Raw genomic sequence first — 23,168 nt, forward strand, 5'->3', positions numbered from 1 at the left:
AGGACCTTTGATGGCTAATTGGGGAGCAATATGAGGTATAAAAAAAGCTACTTATACAGATTAGAGTGGTATTCTATTTTAGAAAGTGGTGGACACGTGGAGGTTTATGCAGGACCAAAGTATTGCTAGCAGGTGAGTATGTCACTACCACTGCAGTCTGACAGAAGTCCATTAGCTTAAAAAGGGGTCTTTTAAGACAGGAAAAAGGACAACATAATTAGGTAGTCTGGTTCACAGGAAACACCTTCTCTGTTTTCAACATGGACACATCAGTTCCTTGATAGGAGAAATACACATTCAACAATATTTTGGGTGACTTCCATTTCCAATAATGCTGTTGTACATAGGAAAGGAGGTATATGCTTGTCTTAGGCATTTTCTTCTTTGGAACAGAGAACAGAAGGAACAGAGAAATTACAAGAGGTAGTGAATTTAGCAAACCTGCACATAAAACAATCTTTCATAAGAATAAAAGGCTGCATTTACAGCTGTAAATGTACACACCCGTATAAGTTAAAAATACAAAGCTATTTTTACTGTGTTTCTTGTTCTTTTTAAGTTCAGAAAATGAAGTAGTCAAGTGCTGGACTTAAAGTGGTGAACCTCATTGCATTGGCAAAACCAAACCATTCATGCAGCACCGGGCTTTTGACTTAGCCTAAGTGAGAAAGTTAGACAGTTAGTGCAACCAAAGTGCAATTGTGTTCTTCACAGTGTGTACATTTTGACTGGCTTGTAAAGTGAATGTAGAAGTTCATGACTCTCCCAGGCAGCTTCTTTTGATGGTTGAAGAAAACATGATCTGCAACATGCTGGGCCACAGCCTGACTTGGAATGATTAGACCGGTGTTCATCAGACAGTGGAGAAAAGTCAAAGTCAGCTACCTGGGAAGGGAACATCAAAAAGATAATTTTTAGTTCAGTTCCCACTGGCTCAAGTCCAGCAAGAGCACATTGGGCTGCAAATGGCACTTGGTCCTCAACCATTTTCCCTCAGTCACTAACTTCAAATAGACTTCTGATTTATACCTGCTGTGCACATGGCTTATAGACAGTGCCTCTAGAGGTATAGAATTTATATTATGGTGGAGTGTAAAGGGTATTAGGTACTTTCCAAAGTACCATGAAAGCTACTTTTGATTTAAGAACTCATGCTTATTGCAAACACCTTTTGTAGCAAGTGAAAGTATATTAGAGATGGCAGGGAGCTGGGGAGGTGAAGGCCACATACAAGGGGTAGGTAACAATTTAGGGCTGCTTTAGGTAACGTACCCCTCCTTTTTTATTATCCTGTATCCTCTTGCACTGTCTCCTTGCTTTCTTTCATGTAACTACTCTGAGGCAGATCCTCTGGAATGGATACTTCAATGCAAGCATCTGCTTGGGAATATTGAAAAACTGCCCATTATTATTCTGGCAATTCAGAGTTCTCTGCAAACTGCCCATTATTATTCTGCAATTCAGAGTTCTCTGCAAACTAGAAGCATGGCTGTTTCTTCATTTGCTTACACTGCTTGGATTTTTTTCGTGGAACAGATCACAAGTACCAGGGAAATTCTCCCTCACACTCTCTTTGTCTGGGGATTAAAGAACCTTTTCATATCAGATACCTTTCATGGCTGAAAGCTATCTAATTTCTATCCCAGCTCAAAGCAAGAGTAACTGAATACCTCCACGAGATCTTTTTGTTGTGTGTGACTTCGAAAAGTCGTGTACAGCACCAGTATCAGCATCACTGAAACCAGAGCAGTGCAGAGCAGGACAAGGAAAGCAGGGTGGATTCCTAGGAAAAAGCACAAGGACACATTTCTGGAGTGACACAATACCCCAGAAAAAGGCAACAGCGAGAAGGAAACAATGAAGAAATTTTAGGAGTATTTTTAGAAAAAAGAAGAAATGTGTGTAAGAAGGAATACACTATTCAGCTCTGATCACTCCAGGTTTTTCTGAAATCTCAGGAGTGGCAGAGGGGTTTGTAAGGATCTTTTCCCTTTATAATTCCCTCCAATGCCCTCTTTTGCATTGAAGAGCATAGAAACCTCTATCCAGTTACATATGTTAGCCCCTGACTCCCCAGGGTGTTTGTGGTACCCCAAGAGGATGGGAAGGACTCTCTCCTCCACAGCAGCCAAGAGCCTCCAGCACAGAGGACACAGCCCTGCATGCACACCAGTGCCTTCTGGAGTGAGCTGCCCTGTCTGTACACAGCTGGCTCACAGTGACATGGTGTGACCACTCTGTGTCACAGCCTGGCTGTGCCCTGTCCTCTTCACTTGGCCACCTAACTACTCTCCCAGGTGGTTTAGGGACCCAGGAGGAGCATGTGTGAGCATGCATGGGGGAGCCAGCTGGGGTCACTGGCAGGAGGGACAGAGACTTGTAATGAAATGGAGGCCCCGAAAAATCTACCCTCAAAATTCCATAACTAAACTAAGCAATAAGAATTGAGACTGTTTAATTAAGATAGTGTTACAGACACATACGTTTTCCTAGTTATCCTCTCTAACTACAAAAGCTGGACTATTTAAACTGAAAAATATTTCATTTAAATAATATAACCTTCCCAGTGTACTTAGTAGCTTCAAGACACTCTTGGGACTGAGGGTTCAGCAGAACACAAGAAGCTCAGAGCAATTACAGCAGGCACATTATAAATTCTCATTTCCCTTTTTATTCCTCTCATTTTAGGGACCTACACCACATTCCTGAAACCTCATCTGCAGGCTGGCTAACCCACGCTTGTCCCTAACCTGTTTGGGACTCTCCGTGCTGCTCAAAGTCCTTGTCCCTCACCTGCTGGCCGCACTTTGATCCCGTGGTACGTCTGCAGCATTGTCACGCCGTTCTCCACCCTGACACTGAGGCAATACTGTCCCGCGTCCCTGAAGGTGTGGCTGAGGTTGTAGCAGGAGCCACTGATCTCCACCAGATGGCATTTGTCACCTTCAAGTGGAATGCACTCGGATTTTATAAGCCAGCATAATGCCAGTGGTGGGCTGAAACGACAAGAACAAAAAGGCAAAATAAAAGAAAGGTGAAAACTGCACAAAATTTCAGCAAAGAGCTTGGTTAAAATAGCAGAACAATTTTGAAACTAATGAAGATAATTTAAATATAAATAAAGAAATAATCAACTGCACTCTTTGGTTTATAGCATCCAACAAATGAAAAAGTTCTTTGTGATTCTTCTATAAAGGCAGGTCTTTCAGCTGAGAGCTGAATACCTGCAAGGGTCATCAGTGGGCCATTGTGTGTAGAAACTCCATAGTCCTTCTTCAATAAAGATAAAAGGAATGTTTTTTTCCTGCACTTCCAAGGGAAGGTAGTTTTTTCTTTGTCCTTCTCACACAGATATCACTGTCTGTACCGCTGAAGCACACCCAAGACTCTTCTAATTAAAACCCCTGCACATGAAACTGGAAAGAATATAAGATGAGTTCTGCACAAAGGACTAATAGCTGGAAAATGTAAGTAAATTTCAAGGATCACAGCATTCCCTTACATTAACAAAAGGGTTTTTATTTGCCATCAAGCAAGTTAGTGCAACCCACTTCATTGCCATGTGGCTTCTCACCACATCTAATTGAAGGCTTTTATTTACCTTTCCAGATCCCTGTTTCAACTGATTTTGCTTGAACTCATCTTATGCACTATAGACTTTGATTCTGACAACAGACAGAGGTTTTCTTTACCCTATTTTATTAGGTTTTTGTTTCTTATCTCTTTACAACATTATTTGCTAAAGAAAGCATCAGGTTTATGTGTTTAGCTCATTTTCTAGCTTTGTTTTTGATAACCCATCTCTTTGCCACTGCATCTCTATCTTAAACTCCTCCTGCATCAGCCCCAGTCCTGTGACTGGGGGTCATCAAGCCTTCTCTTAGTGATCTCAGGTTCGTCTGTCCCAGTTTTTGGCTGTTCACCTTTACTGGGATGCCATCTGCAGTTCCCATTCGTGTCAATACCCCTTTCATTTTCTGAGTGCAAACTGTGCTGCTTTGTCTGTTGGGACTGTTTATGCCTTTGGTAAATGACTCTGGGTGCTGCTCACTCCAAAATTCCAATGTGCTCTAATGCTGCAACTTGAGGGAGCATGTGCTAGGATTGAGGTGCTCACAACTCTCCTGTTTTCCTATGATCCTTGCTTCGATGTCTTATTCATCTTGTGGCAATCTGAACTTTGCCAGAATCACTCCCCAAACCCATTAATCCCCTATGCCAGTCAAGCTTTGCTGCTATGCAACAGGACTTGGAATATGTTTCAATTTAATAACAGGGAAACTGGTGAAGGAGAAAAGTTCAGAAAGAAGTTTTCAGATGTATTTTCCCTCACTATTTCTCTGGCTACTTGTCTTTTAACATTCCCTTTACAAAGATTAAAAAATGGCATTTACTTTACATAGGAGGATTCCACTTTTCTGTAAAGATGCAGAGTCTTTCAGGCTCTTAGAGCTCATGGCATTTCTAGTCAGGAAAATGCAATATTCAACAGTATTTTTTGGGGGAAAGGAGGTGGTTTTGGTTTTTTAAAAAATAATTCTCTGGGGCTCAACTCATTATTTTTAGGAAACACTGGGAAAAACACTTAAAGAGATAATTTTGGGGGGAAAAGAAGTTGTGCTTGCTACTTACGTGCCATTGATATGAAGAGATAAATTCAAATTTTCCATTACATGAGTCTCTCTGGAGCCCACTATGTCAATACTTTTAACAGCATCTGAGAAGAAATGAAAAGCCAGCATGTCACACTCTACGTGTAAACTTGAGTGTCACTGGTTTCCCAGTGAAGGTTTGTTTCCACAGACTTGCAGACTGGAGCTTCATCAGTCACACAAATAATATTATTTGTCTCACACCCCAAAAAGGAACCCTACCACTAGAGATGTTGTAAGTTTCCCGACTTTTTGTCAGACTCCTTTTTATATGTATAATCAACTTTATTAATTCTTTACATTTTTAATTCTGTGTTTATTTACTCCTGGAGCTGATCAAATCAATGAGGCTTTCCTAATGCTTGATTTAACTGATTTATTGTTTAGAGATAGCTGGTGTAAATTGAACAAACAAATCCAGCATAAATTACCATAAATACTTTGTTGTTTGAATTGTATGTAAGACTTTTACAAAAGACAGTAAAATTATCTGTTGATTAAAAAGAAACTGAAGATTTTATCTGTTTCCACCAATTTTTCTGCCCTAGAAGAGCAAGTAGTCAATTCTGCAGTGGAAACACTTCACCGAAAGATGTTGACCTGTACTTGAATGTGAAACAATGTTGAAGTCGTGTTACCATGTCAAAGCTAGATTGTATCTGTACATACTAGATTGTATCTGTACATATACAGCTTGTTCTGCATTAAAGGCGCAAAATGTTTTATAATTACCCAAGAGCTCCAGGGCTGTGGTAAAATCACCAGTTTTCTGCATAATTTCTCTTTCGTGAATGATGCTTCCAACCTGCTCCCATTCAGCCACGACCTTCAGATGCACCGTGCGGTTCCCCATGGAGGAGCAGTTGCAGTAGACAAAGGGTTCCTTGGTAATCTGGTAAACTCTGTGTGCAACAGGAAAAGATTTAGAATCAAAACTGCCTTTAACTTTAGAATCAAAACTGCCTTTACTACTTGAATTTTTCTGGTTTAAAAAGAGACAAGTTCTAATATATTTTCTTTACAGACAACGTTCCAGTGGCTGTGGTTCTAATTCTACTTTATGTCCATATAAATGAGGATTTATGTCTGTGGTATTACCTGTAGAACTACAAGATCCAGAGTGGGTCTCTGCATTTTTAATTAAAGAAACTAAATAGAATGCTAAAGGAATTCACGAAACTGAATAGGAATAGTCAGTAAATTATGGAAACAACATTTATAGCAGGCAGACTATTAGCTAACTGATTTTATTGGGATTTTTCTCTAGATGAACATCTGAATCAGAGCCGTCTTGAATACTCATTAAAGCAAACAGAGTACCCACACCTACCCATCTCCAAAATCCCAGTTGTAGACAAATGATGCTGACTTGAAGTAACGACTTGGGTCATGAAGAGAGAAAGAAATCCGGGTCACTGTGTCCGTGGAGGAGCTGGAACCATGTGTGGTAACTCTGCTGTCTTCTATCTGGGCTATGGTGAGGTTCCCTGTGATAAATTCTGCAGGATAAAAAGGGGAAAGAAAAATGACAACATATGTGACAGAATAATCACAGCATGTATGACAGCATATGTGACAGAAGAATGACAGCACCTTTCCACAGCATGCTCTGTGTATCAAAACATTCATTCAGATGTACTGGGTAAGTCTTGCTGTGTCCCATCCAAGTGGTTAAGTGTATTTTACATCCATTACTCAGTGTTGTCATGTGCGTGAATGAGGCAGTGAAATGAAAATATTTATTGAGGGTTATACAATGGGTCATGATGAATCATGCAATACAACTAAGAGAAATAACCCTGGACTGATTGAGCTCAATATAAACTTTTAAAATTTATTTTAAAATACTGGTATTAATATCAAACATCTAGATTCAGAGTCAGGCCAGTACACATACTCATCATGTCTGGGATGGTGTTTTTTGTTTGTTTTGTGGGGTTTTTAAATTTAGGGTTTTTTTCCCCTAAGTTTTAGCTATTTCTACAGAAATTAAGATTTGACTATCGTGAATAACAGATGTGCTATGTATTGTGAATACAGAAAGGGGGGAATGTTTTTTGTCTGTGAGAGGTTCTTTGTTGGACAATGAGTGGCAAGGAGTTATCTAAAAAAATCCTCTGTAACCTAGGAATAAAGAGATATGATCAGACACCAGCTCGTTATAAAATTAATCGGCTATTGATTACAAGTAACAGACTCTTATCCTGTTAACAATTCATTACATCTGGTTGACAGGTTTTTTGGTGGTGCACAAATAATAATTGCAATTGCTGTTGGAATGGGGCTGTCAATCCCTGTATCAGAGATTTGGTTAACCATAGGACACCAGTGGTTAATTTGTAAATAAAAAAAGCATATTTATGGTTATGAATGTTCCCAGAAAACTGAAGTTGCACTTAGCAACACTTAAAAATGCAGCCATGATTTCAGATCCAATTTCAGTACACTTGGACAGAGCTTTAAAAGAAAATGTAATGCTCGCTGTGCTGATGGCCTAAGATTTGCTGTGTCATGCAACAGGGAAAAGCAGCAGATTGGCACTGCTGATGGTCATCCTAACTTTAGGTCTAGAAATGCTGGGAGGCAGTAGAAGAAGCATTGTTCTAGGAGTTTGGACATCACTGACCCATGTGGCTGTGTGAACTGCAGCTGCTGAAGCATCTGGTTTCCAGTTCAGTTTCTCTCAGTGACAGAGGTAGGAAAACACAGGCAGCACCACACTTTCCTCCTGGGTGTAGAGAGACTGGAGCATGGCTGTGATGGTACTGATTGCACCATGCCCCCAAACCCACCTTCAGCCACAGGGCTACAAATCAAACTCTGTTGTCAGAAGCCATATTTACACTGGCTTTCTCCCTGCTGCTGCAAGGGCATATATACTGAGCTGTTGTAAAGCCCTTTACCCATTTTACCTGTAATCTGGAGCACGGTGACGTTTCTTGCAATCGGCCGACACAACCAACAGTTTTTGTGAGTCACCCAGACAGACACAGGGAAAGTGCCAGGAAATTCACCAGTTACATTAATTATGGAATTAAACTGCTGCTCGGATTTCTCTATCAAAATCAGAGGAGCATAGACCCAGTTAAAGTGATACCAGTTTGATGTGACATTTTCATTCTTCATCCTTAGCCTGGCTTGAACAGTAGCTTGTGCTCCTGTTGTGATGGGACCATTGTTGGTTATTTCCAGACTATACAACTCTGTGGAAAGCAGAAGAAAATGAGTAAACCAAACCTTCTTGTATGGAATTTTAAATTTCATTTATTTATTTATACATTTGAACTAGTCAGCTCTAGTTACATAACTTACAATGACACTTATCCCAGCAAAGAATTTACCACCATAATTTTTTATTGTTTAAATATCTGGAACAGAAATTGTTGCATGTGTATATGAGTTCAAATAAATAGCAGTAAACAACATGTCAGACTGAGTCCTAGAAATGTTCATAGTAGAAGACAGCTTCAGTCTAGAACATCACAAAAGCTTTGATGAGGTTTTACATCCAGAGCTGGGTGCTGGCTATAGGTTCACTGTCGCTAATGATCTGACATGATCACTAGACTGCCAGCTACTGGAAGAGGCTCAGTCTCTAATCTCTGTCCTAAAGATGTAAACCTTCAAACTCAGGTGAGATTTCATTCACTAGATTCCTTTGCCAGCTTTGTTGAAAAGTTTATCTAACTTCCCTCATAAGTAAACATAAAAAAAAACTCAGTAAAAGCATTTTCTGTGCTATGGTCCACCTTAAATTTCCTTTTCCAGGGAAGGACCAGAAGTCCTAAGGCAAATAAAAGATGTACCATGCTGTAGTGGCAGATCTGTTGCTGTCCAGAGGGACCTGGACAAGCTGAAAATGTGGGAGCCTCATGGGGTTGAACAAGGCTGAGTGCAAGGTGCTGCATCTGGATTGGGATAACCCCTGGTATTCAGTACAGGCTGGGGGATGAAGGGATAGAGAAGGACTTGGGGGTACTGGTGGATGAAAATGTGGACTTGAGCCAACAATATGCACCCAAGAAAGACATGAGGCTGCTTAAAAATCAGCCAGCAGGTTGAGGGAGGTGATGTTTTGCATTGAGGGTGGTGAAACACTGGCATGGGTCACCCAGTATAAACCTTCAAGGTCACATTGGACTGGGCTTTGAGCTACCTGATCTAGTCGAAGATGTCTCTGCTCATAGTAGGGGGTTAAACTTGATGACCTTTAAAGGTCCAGTCCAACCCAAACTATGCTATGATTCTATGAGACATTGAAGCATGAGAGGTGCAGGGCCTGTGATACCGAGCCAGCTCTGCTGCTCTGAATGGCTCACCATTATCTTCTCTGCCATGTTTACTCAAATTTCTTCAGATCTTGCAACTACTGAAATAGACAGTGTTGAGTTTTGTGGAAAAAAAATTACATTTTTCCCCAAAAAATAGCAGTGCAGAAGTATTAAAGAATGTGCATGTGTTAAACAACAAAATCAACCCCCAAGCCTCAAAACAAAAGGAAATGCAAAATAGCTGTGAATTGGGACAGAGCTGGGAGCAGGGTCTGGTTGCTTGCCTCCAACACGGAGCACATTCCCTTCCCTGTATCAGAGTTCTGCCTGGCTCTCATCACATCAGCAGTGCTGGGCAGAGCAGCAGAGCTGGGGGGCTCTAAGGCACGTGCCTTTCCTTTATCCTCTCTTTCAGCAGCCACCAGACTGCTACCCAGGACCTGAATCTCTGACCTTTAGAAACTGCATTTCTCACTCATCCATGGCCTCTAATATGAAGGGAGCACTGGGGCTAGCTAACTCCTGTGCTGGCTTTTCTGCACCCATCAGCTTGGGATGAGATGAAAGAGATGGCATTTGTGCCTGCATTTTATTTTACAGATCACAGGTGCTGAACAATTCTGGAGGCAGAAGAACTGTGAGAAATGAACTGTAACACTACTGCCTGAGAAAGAACTCCGCCGTTCCCATTTCACAGCACAAGAAATGGCCCCGAGTTCAGTTTTCTGAGTTAAAACAGAAATGCTTGTGATTTGATGAAATCTGGCAGAGGGAGGTTTCATGTCTCTAGAAGATTCAGGCTATGTTCCACTTAGTTTCAGCAGAATTCAGGAAAAAAATAGCCAACTACCTCATGCTTATCTACCACTTTTCCTTGGAGATTATCACGGCGCTTTACAAATCAGGGCCATACCATCCCAACAGCTGCAGCAGCTGGAGGTTCAGTGGCTAACCCAAGGTCAACCAGGGAGTGACCGGCGCAGCAAAACACTCCATCCAATTCAGGGATTTCTCCTGCCTTTGCGACCTCTTTCTGCAGAGTGGAGCTCGGTGAGTCCCACAGCGAGGGACAGCAGCTGCCCAGGTGCTCTGTGACCTGCGGCGCGGGGTCAGCGAGGGAAGCAGAAGTGCAGCTTTTGGGTCAGAAGTGCAAAGCAGAACCCCGGCTTCCCGGGATGCCCCACCTCCACTGCAGACACCAAGACTGCAGGGCCTGAGAATAAAATCTAGGGTGGTGGGAGCGTGCCCATAGCTGCTTCCATTCCTCGTCACATCTATCAGTCTCGGGCAGGGAACCACCCCCACCCGTGATGCAGCTCACTCCGAGGTCTGAGCCCTCGCCCCCAGCACCCCGCACCCCTCGCCCTCTCCCCGGCGGCGATGCCAGCGCAGACCGGCGACTCCTTACCTGCGGCCGGGGAGCGACCGTGGCCGAGCTGCAGCAGCAGCAGCAGCAGCAGCAGCGCGCAGAACAGCCACCGCATGCTGGGGGCCGCGGGGACGGACACCGGGCCGGCTCTCGAACCGGGAGCGGGGCTGGGCGCGCTGGGGCCGCGCTGCCCCCGCGGCACTGCGGCTCCGGTGTCCGCGCCCCCGGGACGCTCCCCCGCGGCAGCGCCCAGCCCGCCTCTCCCGGGGGCAGTTCCTGCGGGATCGCGCTGCCAGCGCCACCGGGACGCAAAGCCGCCGGCGGTTTAAACAAATAGTCAATAAAACCTACAAATGCTTCCCATCTGCCAAGGGCGTGAGGACATCCCGGAGCGCTCGGGAAGGGGTTTGTGCCGCGCTGTGGTTGCGGCAAGCACATATAAAGTATTCCTGCGGTGGCGCGGGGATGCGTCTGCCGGGGGCAGCTCGGCTGCTGTTACCGGCCCCGCAGCGCTGCGAACGGCCTGTAACGGGTGCGCTGCTGGAGAGAAGCGACAGCAAAAGCGCCGGAATGTGGTTTTCTGGTGTTCTTTTTTTGTCGTTTTGTTTTGTTTTCTCCTGTTTTGTTTTGTATCTTTTGGTTTTAATTCGTTTACTTTTATTTTTTGTGTTTCTTTAAACTCAACATTCGAAGCCCTTTCTCGCTCCGGGCCGCTGCTCTGTTTCTTGCGGCGGATCAGTTTCTCGGCGCGCTTCGCTTCCGGTGCTGCCGCCGCTCTCCCGGGGCACCGGCGGGGCGGGGTGGGCCGGAGGCACCGGCCGCGGCCGCCTCTGCCCCGGTAACCCCTCGCCCGCTGTTACCGGCGGCCGCGGTGGCAGCGGAGCCTCCGGGGACGCGGGGCCGGGCGGCGCTCGCCTCAGGCGGCGGCCTCCGGCAGCGCCCAGCCGGGCGAGCCCGCCCTGGCGGGGCGGGTCAAGGCGGGGCCGTGCGAGGCTCGCGGGGCCGGCGAAGGGAGCGGGCGGTGCCGCGGCCGCCTCCGCCCGGGGAGAGGCGCGGGAGGCGGCACCGGGCGGAGGCGGCCGGAACTGAGCTCGGGCGCTTCCGTTGCGCCCATGCGCTGCCGGCGGCCTCCGGGAGCAACAAAGGAGGGAGCCGGGGGGCCGCGGCCGGGCGGTCCCGGGGAGCCGCGGGGTGAGGAGCGCGGCGGCGGCGCCCCGGTGGGGCCCGGGCCTGGGCGCGGTGGAGCGCGGCGGGGGGAGGCGGGACCGGCGCGCTGCCGGCAGGAGGGGGCGGCCGGAGCCCCGCCGGAGGCCTGGGGCCGAGCGCGGCACCGGGAGGGCTGAGGGACGGGGGAAACGCCGCTGCGGCCGCTCACGGTGCCCGTGTTCGCAGGACGGAGATGGGCTCGGCGTGACGGCGCCCTGGCAGCGGGGAGCGACCCGGGCGAGCAGAGCTGCGGCGGGGAAGGTGAGGGACGAGGGATCCCGGGCTGGCTCGGCCGGACCTGGCCGGGAGCAAAACTGACGGGGACCCCCCAGGGGAGGAGGGAGATCGCCGGTCTTTCAAGCCAGATGTGATTTTAGGAGCGAGACAGGCAGCTTGTGGCGGCAGGACAGCTGCAGGCGCGCCTGGGAGCGAGTCCCGCAGGGCTGTGTCCGAGGGGAGCTGTGAGTTTGGGGCGGAAGGCAGATGATGACAGGTGTGCGCTGTCGGGAGCATCCCTGAGCCTGGAGCCTGCTGCTGGGAGAGAGGAAACCGCGCAGAACACGTGAATGTTTGTGCTGTGAAGAGCTCAGTAACCCCTTTTATCTATTCGTGCAGTCCTGTCACAATGAGTGCTCTACATGCTTGGTGTTGTATTTGTAAGCCTAAGTAAATGTTACAGTTGTGGTTTTTGGAAAAGGTGGTCCTCTTCAATATGTTAGAAGAATGTATTTAGGTGATGGGATAGCTGCTGTTTATGAGCTGTGTAAACTAAGAAATACTTCTGTATTCTTTTGCAGGTGTGTTGATCTTGATTTTATGTACTGAAAGCTGATCTTTACTCCTCCAAGATGGCATTTGTTTCAGCACAAGGGCCTACGGTGGTGGACCAAACCACTTTGATGAAAAAATACCTTCAGTTTGTGGCTGCTCTTACAGATGTCAATACACGTAAGAGACTTCTTTCTTCTTGTAAATTGCAGCTCTTCAGTAGTTTGTTTCACAAGTGTTGCAGACTTGTTCAGACAGTTGATGAGAGAGACAGTGAAATCTGTCAAATTCACTTTGAAATTTGTTTGAGTTTTGGTTTTTGAAGAAGCAAAATGATGAGAAACATTTACATGAGCCAAAGTGAGCGAGATGTGTGTGTGTGTGCAGTTGTGTGGTGGTTGTTTGAGAGAACTGTGTGTGTAATCATTGGGCAGTGATAGCTAAACTGATAAGATCTGATTGCTTCTTTGATCAATGAGTTTGTTGTTTTCCTTCATGACCTGGTTTTACACTCACATTTTTCTGCTTGAATTTCCATTTTCAGCTGATGAAACCAAATTGAAAATGATGCAAGAAGTCAGTGAGAATTTTGAGGTAAATAAAAAGATAATAACCCCAAGCAACAAAACCCCCCTAACTTTCTGCAATGGCAGCCTTTCTTGTGCTTAATGTATATTATTTGAATTTCTGATGTTATGCAGTTAAAATATTAATAGTAGTATCCTGTGACCAATGATTTATATGGTTACAAGTCATTGATTCTAGGTTTGTATTTAGGAATTAACCAGGTTGTTGAAGAATTACGTTTGGACTTAGTGAGCTTACATTGCCAAATCTTTATTCATTAAGCATTTAAATAAAAATGAAGTAAAAATTTTTCTTCTATTTTTTTAATGCTATGAAATGCCTGTATTTAAAGCTTTCTTTTATTTAGTTCAAATGTGTATTGTGTTCTTGTGAAACAGAGGCCCTTCTGATTCCTCTGAGTATTCCATGGTGTGGAAGTGAGAGAGGAGTTGTCAGATGCAGAATCTGACATCAGGAGTGGAGATGTCTCCAGTGACATCTTTTGCATGGTGATGGGCCATCTTTTTGGATGAGCAGCAGAGAAAATGTGAAACACAAGTTAACCCAGCCTTGTGTTAGCAGAAATTATACTTTAGTTGAATACTTGGTTAATATGTGCCTGTTGTGAAGTTACAGAAAACTAAAATTATTTTTGTGGAGTTTTTTTATCTGCTTAAGCTATTTCTGAAACCATTTATCTGACTAAAATAATTGTTTTAACTGCTTAGTCTGGAGATCTGGTAGAATCTGAAGACTTAGTTGATTCTCTTTGCTCTTCCCTTCAGTGGGGAAGGACTTGTATTTGTTTTGCTTATGTTCTCTTGAACTCACGTGGTTCTGTAGTGTCAGCAGATACTTAGTCACTGAATCTGTTCAAGATTCGCTGAAAATGTTTAATAGTGGCTTTGAATGTGACTGAATATAATCTGTGTGATGTCTATAACTCCCCATTTTTTGTTCTTAATTAGAATGTGACATCATCCCCTCAATATTCTACGTTCCTGGAACACATCATCCCTCGGTTTCTCACCTTTCTACAGGATGGGGAAGTTCAGTTTCTGCAGGAGAAGCCAGCACAGGTAAACTGTGTGGAGCATCTCCTGCCTTTTTGCTGTCCTTGATTAACCTAATGAACTGATTTAAGACTTGCTAAAAATAGATCTGTTATTTGGAGTGGAACTGAAAAAGTCCTGTTTCTAAATAAGTTACTTATAAACTTTGCTAATCTGGGCTTCTGTGAAAAAGAAGGAAAAGTAGGTGCAACAGAATTGGCTTTCTTACTGAAATACTACACATTGTTACAAATTACTGACTTTACTGAAGGTTAGGAATGAAAGGCAAAAGTTGAATCTTTGTCACTAAATATTTGAAATTGCATTCCTTAAAAAAAGTCTGATTTTTCAACTATAAATTAGTTAAATTTGCCTCATTCACGTAGGTGGGTAGTAGGAAGAGTTATGTCTTTGTATACAAGCTTATGTCTACATGAAATAAACCAGCTTTTTTTCTATTTCAACATGCAGAATTTTTAAGCTGGAAAAGATGCTGCAACTAATTGTTGGGTTTTGTGGGCTTTTCAAAACGTTCTGTGATATAATTATTTTTCCTTTTTTTTTTTTCTTCCTGCAGCAACTCCGGAAGCTTGTGCTTGAAATAATTCACAGAATACCCACAAATGAACATCTTCGTCTTCATACCAAAAATATCCTGTCTGTGATGTTCAGATTTCTTGAGGTATTTTTTACTTCCTCTTAAAACTGTTCGAAGTTTTCTGAAATATTTTCCTCTGCTTTCTTCATCTCTGGAGTTTGCTGGGGTAGGATTTTCAATAGCTGCTGGAGCAGGAATGGAAAGACATTCTATATAAGCTTCACCTATGCCCTCTCTTACCATCTACAGGTTTTCTGCATGTTCTCTTTTGTCCTTCAGAAACATGGATTTTACAAATGCAGGGAGCTGTTTTCATGCTGGGCAGGATTTTCTGGCAGATAGCTGATTCTTGGGAATTTGTTTTCTGTCTAGGAATTCACAGCACTCTCATTTGAAGCTCACATGGGGGTCTCTGTTTGAGGGGCAATGGGAACAGATCTGATGGTACAGAGTGGGTGAAATGTCTGGATTTTATTTCCCCAGGGGTGGATTTAATTTCAGCCATACTCTGGGACTGCACGGTATCCAAGGAAATGCATCTTGCTCACACAAACCCATATTAATGGAGCACTTCAGACTGTTGAGAAGAGTATAATTTTACAGGGTTTTGAAGTACCCCCTGAGTAGTTGGAGAATTCAGCAGTGGGCTCACTAAAAAGCTTTTTTTTTTCCAGACAGAGAATGAAGAAAATGTACTGATTTGCTTAAGAATAATTATTGAATTGCACAAACAGTTCAGACCAGCAATCACTCAAGAAGTAAGTCATAACTCTTGTTACATGGTATAAAGCTTGCTGCCATGCTCTTCAGAATTGCTATTTTGTTCAAGTGGGTTGATTGTTTTGTTTTGCTGTTGTCCTTTTATGTTGCCTGACCTGTTGTGGTAACCATATGTTTAATTTGTTTCCCTTTTTTAAATATTAAAGTGATATTTTTAAAAGAGGATTGCATAATCCTAGTACTCCTGGGGAAAAAAACCAAACTTTTAAAGCTTTGTTGTACTTGGTTTAAATGTTTATGGACAGTATGAGCAGTCTAAGGAATAAAATTCCCACACAAAGGAAAAGAATTGATGCCTTTTCAGTTTGTAAAGGAAAATCCTGAAAAAGAATTTACTCTGATTGACTTCCCCCTGCCTCCCCTCTTCTCTCCTGTGACTCATCAAGGGGAATTTGGAAGTTTGCATTGTTATTATCTTGCTTTTTGCTTTCATTTTCTCTTGGGAAGACTTAGTTGTTTCATAGTAGTTATACCTGACAATACTGTATTGGAACTATGTAGAGATGAGAGGTAGATCAGATTCTTTCCAAGTGCAATTTGAATTAATACTAACAAAGCAGAAGGAGATAGGAGAACACCTTCAGATTATTTTCAGTTATCATGAAAAATATACTGTACTGGTGAGTAGAGACTTGATGTATTTGTACTGTTAATACAGGGATTCTAAAATTGTGGTTTTAAAATTATTTGAAAAAAATTTCTTTATGGTAACTGACTTCTTCATTCCTAGATTCATCATTTTTTGGACTTTGTGAAACAGATTTACAAGGAACTTCCAAAAGTAGTGGTAAGCTTTTTATTTCTTAAATTGTTCCTGCTATAGTCAGAAAACTAGTTTTTTCTTAATTTTATCTCTAAAAGATACTGACATAATTATTTTACATCTAGTGATACAAAGTAAATATAATTTTAGTGAATCTATTTATCAAAACTGTGACTAAGAATGGAGAAACTTAGATTTTGATTTGGAAAACCTTGTGTTTCTGGCACACTGTTAGTGGTAGAAGATGGAGTGAGCTGGAGTTCTGAAGCAGGGTGAGGTTGGCTGCAGTTGTCTCCAGGTACCCAAATGTGTCTGTTCTTGAGGGAAGGGCGAGGTCATGAAGGGAGGCTGCAGTCTGATCCTCCCTCCCTGATACAGAGTAACTCTTGGGATGTTTTCCTTTAGCAGAAGAGCCAGCTTGGCTGGGGGGCTTTTCTGCTGCTCTGTCCAGGGGGGAGGTTGCAGGCTGTGTGTCTGGCCCGGGCAGGTGCTGCAGTGCAAACTTCACTGCAGAGAGCAGAAAGCTGTTCCAGGGGAGGATTACTGGGGGAGTTCTGAGGAGATGGATGGCTTTTCGACTGTTACTGGCATTGTGATATCTTTCTTCTGCTCTTTGCTTGTAGAATCGGTACTTTGAGAACCCTCAGGTGATTCCAGAGAACACTGTTCCCACTCCTGAAATGGTTGGCATGATTACAACCATTGTGGTGAAGGTGAACCCTGAGCGAGAGGACAGTGAAACGAGGACAGTGAGTGTTCTGATTGCTCTTAACTGGGGGACTCTGTCACATCATAAGGCCAGGCAAAAATAACAGACTTTCTTTTTGCTTGTTTTTCTTATCCAGACTTTTCTGTAGAAGCTGATTGAAGCTATCCAGATATTTTTTATGCAACTGTAATTACAGGATTTTTATTTAATGTAATACCTAGTGCTGTTGGGTTTTAAAAATGTTATTGTTAAATATAGTGCTACTAAAATGAGCAGTTTCTGTAAAAATGTGTTTTACATACTCTTTTGAATTAATAATTAAGACTGTTTATAAAGCATGTATTCTTTCTTTCAGCACTCAATAATTCCCAGAGGATCTTTATCACTAAAGGTCTTGGCTGAGCTACCTATTATTGTTGTTCTCATGTATCAGGTTAGTACACTTCAGTATTTTGCATGTAAATACTTCATTACTGAATGGCTGAGAACTTCTGTTGGCTATCATAGTGGTAAAAATGAATGTGATATACTTTTGAAATTAAAATATCATCTAAAAATAAAGCTGGTGAGATGTCTTAATTTTTTTCTGATTAGCTCTCCAGTAATTTGACTGCAATTGTGACTTGTGAATTTCTCTAATAATACTTTTTTTTTTTTAAGCTCTACAAACTGAACATTCATAATGTAGTAGCTGAATTTGTGCCCTTGATTATGAACACTATTATAATACAAGTTTCTGCTCAAGCAAGGTAAGAGCATTTAATGGTATTTTGATGATATTTGAGATAAACTACTTAAACCTGTCATTCAGTATTGCTCAAAATATTTTTCCTTCTATATTGTGATTTTTGATTCTAGTCTTATGCTTTTAATCTCAAAAGTAGCAATGATTATTTGACTAAAAATTACCAAGGTTCTGTAGGTGAATTTATTGGCATTATATCTCATTGGTAAAGTCCATAGTTGTGCAGTAGGTCCCAGTTTATTATTTGATAATGAGTTTTTTTAAAATAGAGTTTCTGACAAAAATCCACATCATCACAGACAGTGATGAAGACCCTGGGAGTAGGGACACTTGACACTGTTTAATCTTTTTCCATACCATCAATGATGGATCTGTGGTCTTCGAGGTGTAGCTTGCATGAAGCCTTGTGATGTTGCAAGGATAGGCACTGCTTTTCCTGCCTCAGAGAGGCAGAGGTTTCTGAAGAGCAGCAAGTGGTTCTGGTCAGGGCAGTGGGAGCAAGATCTCTGCCTTTCCCTGTCTGCCTGGATGACCTGGTTAAGTGGTTGAACCTTGAGAGAGACAGACAAGTCTGTGGGAGGGAATATTGCCTGGAGAAAAATTGGCCCCAGTTAGGGGAGCTGAGCCAAATGTGTGCTGCTTTGTATTGGCTTGGCTTTCTGTAGAAAGATGCTGCTGGGAATTTGAATGGCAGAGGGCTTGTTGAAAGTGGGCTCTTCCAGGAGGATTGTATTGTTTTAAGAAGCAAGAAATCCACTAGAAGATGATGTAATTTGGAACTTCGCTGAATTTTCTGAGTGGAGGTACTAAAGGGGAGGAGCAAAATCGTAACCACCGCTCCCTTTAATTTCAGACAACATAAACTTTATAACAAGGAGTTGTATGCTGATTTCATCGCTGCTCAGATTAAAACATTGTCTTTCTTGGCTTACATCATCAGAATTTACCAGGTAGGATGAATTTTTAAAACTTTGGTACTTAATGCATCAGGTTTCTGGTTGCTTTATGGCAGGCAAGTGACCTGCATGACTGCAATGCATCAGGGGTTGGAGATGGGAGCATTTGCGTAGAAAATCTGGAGGTGAAGCTGTACTTGGTTATCCTTTCAAAAGTATCCTCATGTGAATGCAAAGTAAAAATATGCCATCCCTCCTCCCTGGGCATTTATGGAACGACTACTGTATTTTAGTTTTAGGATTAGATTTTGCAAGAGAAACTAGTGAATTTTAATGGGGTGCTACTTTGGAAATGTTAGACCAACCTTAAGGAATAGAACGTTGTAGTAGTTGTACTCATTGTTTTTTTTTGTTGCAGGAATTAGTGGCTAAATATTCTCAGCAAATGGTCAAAGGAATGTTGCAGCTGCTCTCAAATTGTCCAGCTGAAACAGCACACCTCAGGAAGGAACTCCTGATTGCTGCCAAGCACATCCTGACAACAGACCTGAGGAGCCGTATGTAGCACTCTTTATAAGTTTACCTGCAAACTGGAAAGATTTCTGCTATTTCTGTCAATTTTAGAGGCATATTACTTATTTATATTTGACTATCACAAGATGCCAGGCCAAATAGAATTGTTGTGTGCAGGGTTGCCCAATTTGTCATTTCCAGTAACTCATTATTTATATACAAAAAGTATAAAAAGTAACTCATTATTTATATACAAAAAGTATTTATATACAGAAAGTTTTTCAAAGTTGTAAATAACCTGAGCACTTTTTTCTCTTTGCACATTTAATTGGCTTTGACCGGGTACTGCAGTGTTAACTCAAGGGGCAAGTAGTGGAGTAGACAGTCACAAGAGATTGTTTGAAAATTTCCTTGTAAATGGCACTGCCGTTTAGAAGCTTCAGGAATTAATTTAGGGATAAAATCACTTTCTAACTTCAGATTTAAATACCGAAGTTAAGTGGTCTAATATTTAACTATCTTATTTACATTATTTCCTTTGCCAATTGTTGTGTATGGCTTTTTCATTTTTCTGTTTTTTAAATTCTAGAGTTTATTCCATGCATGGACAAGCTGTTTGATGAATCCATACTGATTGGCTCTGGATACACTGCCCGGGAGACGCTGAGGTATGAGAAAGTCCAGAGTAATGATCTGAGTGCCTGCCAGGGCTGCTTACGTTGAAAATCATTAATATTTACAGCAGCTTCTGTATAGGGTCCTAAATGTTTGCCTCAAGTAACTAATTTTACTAGACTGTTTTATTGGCAGAGCTTCTGCTGCTGTATTGGTGACTTTTGTTTAACACTTTGATGGCACAACATGGTAATGTGAGTGTTAGACAAAATAAGAAAGATGGCTGAATAAAGATGATTTCAGTTTTTTGAATTGTGGATGACAACCAAAACAGGGAAACCAACTCAGTATCTGCCCAGTATTTCATGAAACACCCTAAATCTTGTGTCTGGTGTAAAATATTAATGAGATTTGTTTCGTCAATGAATACTTTAAAACTTACTTGTTTGCAATTGAAGAAGTAAATGGCGAGAATACCTGACTTTCTGTGTCTTCAGTAGTCTAAATTTTAGGTGAGTTTGCTGACCAAATTAGTATCTGAACTTGGAGAATTACTTCTTTTTGTTTTAGTATCAAGTGTACCATATTGACAACATGTATTAGATTTAGAAATATTTTCTCTGCTAGAATGATTTATGATTAATTATGAAACAGATTACCAGCACTGCTCAAAATGTGGCTAACATGCATGTTAACTGCATGTGGATGAAAATATGTGATGGGGTGTTCTCTTCAGTGAAGGAAGAAAGATCAAAGAGTCCAGAGCTGTGGGATAGATTGATGCATCATTGGTTAAATTGCACAGGTTAAAATTCCCTCCTGTAACTGAAAAAGCCTTGTGAGCTGTGGATTTGCATATGAAAATAGGAAACTGACACTGAGAAATTTGGAAGTACCTCCAGACAGTAATTATTTGTTTAGTCAAATTAAGAACATTTTTAGTTGTGCTCAATATCTTTTCCTCATTCTTTGTTTTGGCTGTAGACCCCTTGCATACAGCACCCTGGCAGACCTGGTACATCACGTCCGGCAGCATTTGCCTCTCAATGACCTCTCCCTGGCTGTCCAGCTGTTTGCCAAGAACATTGATGATGAATCCTTGCCAAGCAGTATCCAGACCATGTCTTGCAAGCTCCTGTTAAATTTGGTAGACTGTATCCGGTCTAAAAGTGAACAGGAAAATGGAAATGGTAGAGACATCCTTATGAGAATGCTGGAGGTATTGATTTGTTTAAAGCTTTTGATAAGTGCTTGGATATCCTGTTTTGTAGCATGTTGTCAATCACATTTTACTTTCTCCTTTCTTCAGAAATGAGAATATGTAGGAGCAGCCTGTGTGCTGTGTTTCACTTCAATGCTTCAGAGAAGGGCTCTTTAACTCTGCAGCTGGGATAATATCTCAAGTGTAGTGGAGATGCTTTGTCAACTGAGCTTCATTCAGTGGCTGGCCTCAAAACAGGAAATTGAATGCCTGTTTTGAGTAGCTTGGTTTTTTAAAAAATAATTTTATTCTAAATTTTAGTTATAATCTTTTTTCCTTGTGTAAGAGTATGCAAGAATTCTGTTTTTTAATGCCTTCTGGTTATGGGTGTGCTTTCTTTTGTGTATTTTTTTTAAGCCCTGAAAGAGGATCTTTACACAGGTCCTTGGCATGGCACAAGAGAATCTGTACAATTAAAAATATCTGAAGACCTAATGATCCTATTAAAGGATCTTTATAGGGAGGTTTTTATTTTGTATTTTTGAAAATCAAGGATGCTAGAGTTGTTCAAAGAGGGCAGACTAGTTTATTGATACACTTAAAAATGTTTTCTGTCATTTCAATGACTTCAACAATAGCTGAAAGTTTTATTGATCCCAGTATGCTGATTTGAAATATCAGTACTATTAAATTTAGGATGTTTTTTGAAGAAGCAACTTATTTTCTCTTTCTTTCTCCCCCTCCCTGCTGTTTGATCTGCCTCTCCTCCTCTGCCTTAGGTGTTTGTTCTGAAATTCCACACCATAGCACGCTACCAGCTGTCTGTCATTTTTAAGAAGTGCAAGCCCCAGTCCGAGCTCGGGGCAGCTGAAGCTGCCTTGCCTGGAGTGCCCACAGCAGCAAATGCAGCCCCTGTTCCTGTCCCATCTCCTGCCCCAGCCACTCCTGTGGCCCCTGCACCTGTACCTGTGTTTGAAAAACAAGGGGAGAAAGAAAAAGAAGACAAGCAGACATTTCAGGTCACGGATTGCCGGAGCTTAGTGAAAACTTTGGTCTGTGGGGTCAAGACGATCACGTGGGGCATCACCTCGTGCAAAGCTCCTGGTGGTAAAACTGCATATTTAATTGCATTTATCTCTCATAATTCTACAGAGAAAGTCTCTCCAGAATGAAAGCAAATTGTATTTTTAATGCTTAACTATCTTATTCTTCTTTCAGAAGCACAATTCATTCCTAATAAGCAGTTGCAACCTAAGGAGACTCAAATCTATATAAAACTGGTAAAATATGCAATGCAAGCATTAGATATTTATCAGGTATGTAACCTGCCCACATAGCACTTCTATTTGTACAGTTACTGTATGTTAGATCATTTAATAAGGATTTATTTGTCAGCTAAAACACAGATTATATGTATAGTATATTTTCACTAAGTCTGTAATTGGGACCACAAGTATTGAGAAATGCTCAATATGGAGAATTAATTTCAAAAGTGAATTTCAATGTACTTACTATTTGCAAGCAACAGATTATTTTCTTAACAACCATTTTTGTCTGTTCATGCAGGCAGGTCAGACTGGAAATAGTAGTCTTTCATGTAGTGAATTAAGTCTTTCAGTGAAAGATAGTTTAGCTAACAGTTGAAGCATTCACGTGTCTGTGTTTGTCTTCTGTAGTTATGCAAAATACTAATAAAATGTAAATGTGTTTGACTGGGTATTAATTAATTTACAAATACACTGATACCTCCTACTGTTGTCTTTCTCTCTTTCTAACTTCCTAGTTTTAGAATCTGTTCTGAAAACATTCAATTTTAGTATTTTTGTTATGGTTGGCTCTTGTGCCCAACTTCTACTTGTGTGGGGCTTGCATGCAAACCCCACAAAATCTCAGTTACTTTCAAAAGCTATTTTAAGAATAATGGGGAATAAGCTGCTCAAATTCTGTAACCAGTGTGTGTGTTTTCTCAATTGCTGTAGGTGCAAATAGCAGGAAATGGACAGACATATGTTCGAGTAGCAAACTGTCAGACAGTCAGGATGAAAGAGGAAAAGGAAGTTCTGGAGCATTTTGCTGGTGTGTTCACGATGATGAACCCTTTAACTTTTAAAGAAATCTTTCAAACTACTGTTCCTTACATGGTGGAGAGGATCTCTAAAAACTATGCTCTTCAGGTATGTTACTGTTTGTCTTTTAAATTGATAATGAACAGCATGTGGGAAAGAGCTTATGCCTTGAGGTAGATATGACTGATGTAGAATTAGAAATAATAATATTGAAATTAGCACGTGAGATCTGAAGCAGTCTATATAAAGAGTAATCTATGAAAATAATTTAAAGATGGATTTTCAAAAAACCTGACCTAAGTGATGCAATACAAACATGAACACTTCAGTTTAGAAGATATGAATGGACTTCATTCTTGAAAAGTACTGAACTTTATGGACTTGTTGTTTTGTTCAG

The 23,168-nt window shown here is 41.8% G+C and overlaps 2 protein-coding genes across 3 annotated transcripts in view; one reads left to right on the forward strand and one right to left on the reverse strand.

Annotated features, from left to right (window-relative positions):
• Nucleotides 1–230: 230 nt before the first annotated feature.
• On the reverse strand, nucleotides 231–11,167 carry TMEM130 (transmembrane protein 130). Its single transcript, XM_038151073.1, has 8 exons — nucleotides 10,332–11,167; nucleotides 7,565–7,855; nucleotides 5,983–6,151; nucleotides 5,385–5,554; nucleotides 4,633–4,717; nucleotides 2,794–2,996; nucleotides 1,671–1,783; nucleotides 231–885 (listed from the first exon to the last, which is right to left on the reverse strand). The coding sequence occupies exons 1-8, from the start codon at nucleotides 10,405–10,407 to the stop codon at nucleotides 709–711; spliced, it is 1,284 nt and encodes a 427-aa protein (XP_038007001.1). The 5' UTR covers nucleotides 10,408–11,167; the 3' UTR covers nucleotides 231–708.
• Nucleotides 11,168–11,340: 173 nt separating this feature from the next.
• The window catches only part of LOC119706882 (transformation/transcription domain associated protein), a 76,196-nt gene continuing 64,368 nt past the window's right edge, over nucleotides 11,341–23,168 (forward strand). Inside the window, exons 1-18 of one of the 2 annotated variants that reach the window (XM_038151071.1) lie at nucleotides 11,341–11,483; nucleotides 11,685–11,759; nucleotides 12,296–12,446; nucleotides 12,811–12,860; nucleotides 13,802–13,912; nucleotides 14,463–14,567; nucleotides 15,158–15,241; nucleotides 15,994–16,050; nucleotides 16,650–16,775; nucleotides 17,091–17,168; nucleotides 17,396–17,484; nucleotides 18,334–18,430; nucleotides 18,795–18,933; nucleotides 19,479–19,557; nucleotides 20,489–20,723; nucleotides 21,485–21,812; nucleotides 21,924–22,021; nucleotides 22,685–22,879. In XM_038151071.1, coding sequence (XP_038006999.1) covers nucleotides 12,347–12,446; nucleotides 12,811–12,860; nucleotides 13,802–13,912; nucleotides 14,463–14,567; nucleotides 15,158–15,241; nucleotides 15,994–16,050; nucleotides 16,650–16,775; nucleotides 17,091–17,168; nucleotides 17,396–17,484; nucleotides 18,334–18,430; nucleotides 18,795–18,933; nucleotides 19,479–19,557; nucleotides 20,489–20,723; nucleotides 21,485–21,812; nucleotides 21,924–22,021; nucleotides 22,685–22,879 — 1,971 coding nt within the window. In that variant the 5' untranslated portion in view covers nucleotides 11,341–11,483; nucleotides 11,685–11,759; nucleotides 12,296–12,346. The remainder of the gene's footprint in view (nucleotides 11,484–11,684; nucleotides 11,760–12,295; nucleotides 12,447–12,810; nucleotides 12,861–13,801; nucleotides 13,913–14,462; nucleotides 14,568–15,157; nucleotides 15,242–15,993; nucleotides 16,051–16,649; nucleotides 16,776–17,090; nucleotides 17,169–17,395; nucleotides 17,485–18,333; nucleotides 18,431–18,794; nucleotides 18,934–19,478; nucleotides 19,558–20,488; nucleotides 20,724–21,484; nucleotides 21,813–21,923; nucleotides 22,022–22,684; nucleotides 22,880–23,168) is intronic. The other variant, XM_038151072.1, reaches the window with a different exon arrangement.

This window comes from Motacilla alba, chromosome 14 (assembly GCF_015832195.1).
Source record: "Motacilla alba alba isolate MOTALB_02 chromosome 14, Motacilla_alba_V1.0_pri, whole genome shotgun sequence".
Classification (NCBI taxonomy): domain Eukaryota; kingdom Metazoa; phylum Chordata; class Aves; order Passeriformes; family Motacillidae; genus Motacilla; species Motacilla alba.

Excerpts from the sequence above, each read along its gene's own strand:
- TMEM130 (XM_038151073.1), bottom strand. The coding sequence starts at position 10,407 with ATGCGGTGGCTGTTCTGCGCGCTGCTGCTGCTGCTGCTGCTGCTGCAG. Across the intron at positions 7,856-10,331 it reads CGGTCGCTCCCCGGCCGCAG|AGTTGTATAGTCTGGAAATA; the intron begins GTAAGGAGTCGC and ends TGCTTTCCACAG. Across the intron at positions 886-1,670 it reads AACAAAAAGATCTCGTGGAG|GTAGCTGACTTTGACTTTTC; the intron begins GTATTCAGTTAC and ends TTCCCTTCCCAG.